Source organism: Nothobranchius furzeri, chromosome 8 (assembly GCF_043380555.1).
Source record: "Nothobranchius furzeri strain GRZ-AD chromosome 8, NfurGRZ-RIMD1, whole genome shotgun sequence".
Classification (NCBI taxonomy): domain Eukaryota; kingdom Metazoa; phylum Chordata; class Actinopteri; order Cyprinodontiformes; family Nothobranchiidae; genus Nothobranchius; species Nothobranchius furzeri.
In genome coordinates this window covers 65,379,146-65,383,867 of record NC_091748.1, presented here as the reverse complement: position 1 = coordinate 65,383,867, position 4,722 = coordinate 65,379,146, and the positions used below count along the sequence as shown (strand labels likewise).

At 39.8% G+C, this 4,722-nt stretch overlaps 1 protein-coding gene across 1 annotated transcript; it reads left to right on the top strand.

Moving 5' to 3' along the window:
* The first annotated feature begins 396 nt into the window (after nt 1-396).
* On the top strand, nt 397-3,341 carry gamt (guanidinoacetate N-methyltransferase). Its single transcript, XM_015970833.3, has 6 exons — nt 397-719; nt 1,837-1,982; nt 2,120-2,183; nt 2,366-2,433; nt 2,544-2,654; nt 3,105-3,341. The coding sequence occupies exons 1-6, from the start codon at nt 542-544 to the stop codon at nt 3,243-3,245; spliced, it is 708 nt and encodes a 235-aa protein (XP_015826319.1). The 5' UTR covers nt 397-541; the 3' UTR covers nt 3,246-3,341.
* The last annotated feature ends 1,381 nt before the right edge of the window (nt 3,342-4,722 follow it).

Sequence of the window (4,722 nt, the reverse complement as noted above, 5' to 3'; positions counted from 1 at the left end):
CCACTTTCTTTGGAAGGGTGTCCTCATAAGCAAGGTGCCTTGACACTGAGAAACACCCCCATGTATTTTAGACCCAATTTTTATGGTTATATGTCACAAAGCTGCCGATATTTTTCAACTAGAGGAAATTTTATTAGTTTGTAAATGTTTTATTGTCTAACATCTAAAATATCCCTGCAATAAAACACAACAGAAACCACTTATCACCATTCTAAGGGTTTGATTTAAAACTTTAAACTTTATTAAAGTTAACAAAATTACTCCACTGTACTTGTAACTAAAACATCTATTTTTGTTTTCTTCAACAACCCGAACAAGCCCATCTTTACTGGTGAGTGAAGCATCTCGACTCCGGAGGATCTTGGGCTCTCCCACTGTCGGTATGTGTGTGTACGCGCGCGCGCGCTCTGCGCTTTGACCCGCCGTCACACTACTGCGGTGTCAGCACTTGAGGGCTCGATATAAACCACCGCCTTCTTGGTTTGTCCCTCTTCTGTGCCTGCCGAACCGTTCGCCCAGAACCAAACAACATCTAAAAAGAATGTCCTCCGAGGTTCTGCCTATATTCTCTAAGGGAGAGGATTGCAAGCCCGCCTGGCACGACGCTAGCGCCGGCTACAATGAGGCGGACACCCACCTGGAAATCATGGGCAAGCCCGTCATGGAGCGCTGGGAAACCCCGTACATGCACTCACTGGCCACCGTTGCAGCCTCAAAAGGTAAAAGTAGTTGTAGGAGCCCACCGTGCATTATCGGACACCGCGTTGTTCTATGTGGCGTGTCCGATATTTAACATAGCGTACCCAACACTGACTTCATCTGAAGGTGGAGGTAGCTGTTTTCCATGAAATGTCATGGTTTTTTTGGGTTTTTTGCAATTTACATTGAAACAACTTCGTGCTGTAATAAATGCAAATCTGTAACTTTGATAAGCCATAAACCTTCTTGTATGCATTACATTTTCTTAACTGAACATAAAGTGCAAAACAAAATTTTGAATAAAAAATATAAATGACTAAATGCATGCAAATCTCATTATTGTCACTTTTTGGTTTGCTGCAATGCTATTTATGCCATTTACTTTAATATTGTGCATGTTTTGCTCACTTTTGAGCGTTTTTTTCAATGCAGTAACGTGTGCATAACAGGTGCTCTTAGTGAGAACTACAACAGCTGTTATTTCACTTTTAGGAAAAGGCCAAGGAATCTGCTGCAGGCAAAACAGCTCACTCACTTTCACCTTCATCTTTGACCTTTGGATTGTCTTTTTTGTTGAATGGTCTAGAAAAGGCTTGTGATTGCCATTCCAGAAAGTTCTATAAAAAGAAATAAACTTTAGGTGGAAATGAATTGATTCGTTATCTGTCACAGATGCAAAAACCCACAAGTGCACTTAAAATGTTGCAAAAATTATGCATTCAAATGCAAATTTTCTTGTAATATAAATGTAGTTATGTTTGGGGAATTTAGCAGTTAAATATCTAATCATTATGAGAAGTTAAGATAATAACTTTTTTTCCCCTCAACTGTTTGTGTGTTGTTAAAAGAATGAAAGGCTTTGACCTTTTGCTTTGGTCACAAGTTATAATCATCCTGCAGAGCAAAAATTACTTTGGTATTTATATCAGAAATAATCACACATACACACACACACACACAAATCCGCTTTAATGAAGCTGCAAGAACACGTGGGACTTGATCTAGGATTAAAGGTCAACAAACAACTTTTCAGGTTTAAGCATTTTAAATAAAATAATCAGATTTTTTATCATCTTTTCAATATAATTTATTTGCATTAATCCAACAATTTCCCTTTTTGCTGAAATTGTCCTGTAGGTGGTCGGGTTCTGGAGATTGGATTTGGCATGGCCATCGCTGCCACCAAGCTAGAGTCTTTTTCCATCGAGGAGCACTGGATCATCGAGTGCAACGATGGAGTCTTTGCTCGCCTGGAGAACTGGGCCAAGTCTCAGCCACACAAGGTTGGAACAGCCGACTAAAAAGCTGAAAACTTTATTGTGTGTGCTTGAAACTAGATATGTCTGCACACGGGCATAATACCAACTAAATGCATTGTTTTGTTTTGAAATATGAAGTCCAGTGTTTTGTGCTTCTGCAGGTTGTTCCTCTGAAGGGTCTTTGGGAGAATGTTGCTCCCACTCTTCCAGATAATCATTTTGATGGTGAGAAATAAAACAAACTTGAAAAAAAAAGATTTTATACAAAGATATTCAAATGAACAGGAGCCAAATATTTTGTAAACAAGTTAAAGATAATCAGTTGTGAAATTGTTTAAATTAGCAAAAATAACTTGTGCATAAATGTGGTTGATTCACCTGTTAACATGGTTATTGTCCTCAAACAGGTATCTTGTACGACACATACCCTCTCTCTGAGGAATCATGGCACACTCACCAGTTTGACTTCATTAAAGTATTTAACTTATTTTTGTTTAACCTAAAAAAATCAAAGTCAACCTAACTTTAGCATTTAGTTCTGTGTAGTGAGCACATCTGAAATTATTTTGTGTGAATTTCCTGCAGGGTCACGCTCACAGGCTGCTAAAACCTGATGGCATCCTCACCTACTGCAACCTGACCTCCTGGGGCGAGCTGCTCAAGACCAAATATGACAACATTGAGAAAATGTTTGAGGTTTGTCACCCTTTATGACACAATCAAAATGAAATCATCCAGAATACAACCCCGTGAACAACTTGAGTGCTTCTGATTTACCGTGCTGTGCCAACACAACAGAAACTCTGCCAAGTGTTTTGAAGCGTACTATAAAAGTAATAATGTGCCACATTTAGCACTATAAATCCACCTAATGGGTCCAAACTGGTGCCTGTTGATGCTTCCTTGTTTTAGAATTAATGAAAAAATAAATGCATTCATAAAAACATTTTTCATGTTATCCAAGCACTTGAACTGACTCAAAGTGTTAATCTTGATGCTATAATCTACGGCGTTTGACCCTATGGAAGTATGAAAGTGAATGTGTGGAAAACAGCTGTAACGTATCGCTTCAGTTTCAAGGTTACTGATAACCAGGATCAGAACGTGAGCTGCCTCACATCCACCGCCTCTGTTAATGATTTACAGGAAACTCAGGTGCCTCATCTGCTCGAAGCTGGATTTAAGAAGGAGAAGATTAGCACCACCACCATGGACATTGCACCACCCAGTGAATGCAAATACTACTCCTTCAAGAAGATGATCACTCCCACTATTGTAAAAGAGTAAATACTGTCCCATACCCTTTTTATATTCTGGTGCCTTTTTTCCTGACATTCGATTTGTGTCCAGTATTTTTAATAAACCCAACTGCTCCCCAACTCACTAGAAGTTCTTGTGTTTATTCCGCCATATTTACTCACCTTAAAGTTTCTGGACTGTCTTCCTTGGTATTTTTCAGCATTTTCATGGTGTGTTTTGGCTAATGGAGCTTTAGGGGCAGCAGTAGCTCAGGAGGTAGAGCGGGTTGTCCAGTAATCGGAGGGTTGTAGGATTGATCCAGGCTTTTAGCAGAGATTGCTGCGGTTGTGTCCTTGGGCAAGACACTTAAGCCACCATGCCAGCTGGTGGTGCTCAGCAGGCCTCGCCTCTTGTCAGCACACCTTGGTGTAGCTGTGGCTACATTGTAGCTCATCACTGCCAGGGAGTAAATGTGTGCATGCATGGGTGAATGACTTGTGAAGCACCTTGGGGGGCTCTAGGACTCTAGAAGATGCTATATCAAATACAGGCCATTTACCATTCATGCATAAGCTGATATATTTCAGTACCAAACATGAGAAAACAGCATAAAAGCAATAAGCATGTGCTTCAGGTCTTATATCACCCAGCATCCTACCTGCCATGAACAAGAACAAGCGGTACATTTATTACAGCTGCTTTGAAAAAAAACATGCTTTGTTATAATTATAGTCTAAGATGTTCTCTAGTCTGCAGACTCATGTTATTTCTGTTATATTTATGAAGTGACAGTAAAATGCTAACTCAGTGCAAACATGAGTGTGTTCTTTTAACTCCAGTTTAGCAGACTTCCTAATAGAAGAGACCTACAATGGGTATAGAAAAGAATCTCCTTTAAAAGAGTTCATTATTTTTGCTTTACCACAGAGACAATATGTAGTTTATACCATTTATTTCTGGAAATATCCATCAAAATGTTGCTGAAAATGAATGAAATGATGCCCAGTTGTTAAAAAATATTGGCAGCTTTGTAACATGTGACCATAAAAAAGTCAGGTCTAAAATACATGGGAGTGGGTTGAAGTCTCTGGGTGACAGAAAAGAAGCTGAACATCTAGGGTAAAAATTCTACAATTTTCCTATTCCACCAAAAGTGAAAGAGATTATAGTTATCAATAGAATATATACCCTTCTGCTACAATCGATTTGGTTTTGACTGCAGTGGTTGTATATGAATGTATGTATGTACCATCGACGCGTTGGACATTGGGTTTCCATAGGCTCCAATAACAAGTTTTTCTGCTAAAATTGGAGGTGGCTACCACCGCCATTTTGACCGTGTCACAGGTTCTGTCAAGCCCAGACAATTCCACAAAAGGGAAGAGAGGTGGAGCTGAGGGTGGGGCTGTAAGGCTGGGATCAACTGACGACACCCGGTCAAACTAGCTACAAGCTAACCTGAAGCTAACCCAAAGCTAATGCGGAGGTGGGAGCTAAGCTAACAGAGGTAGCAACCTAGCTACAA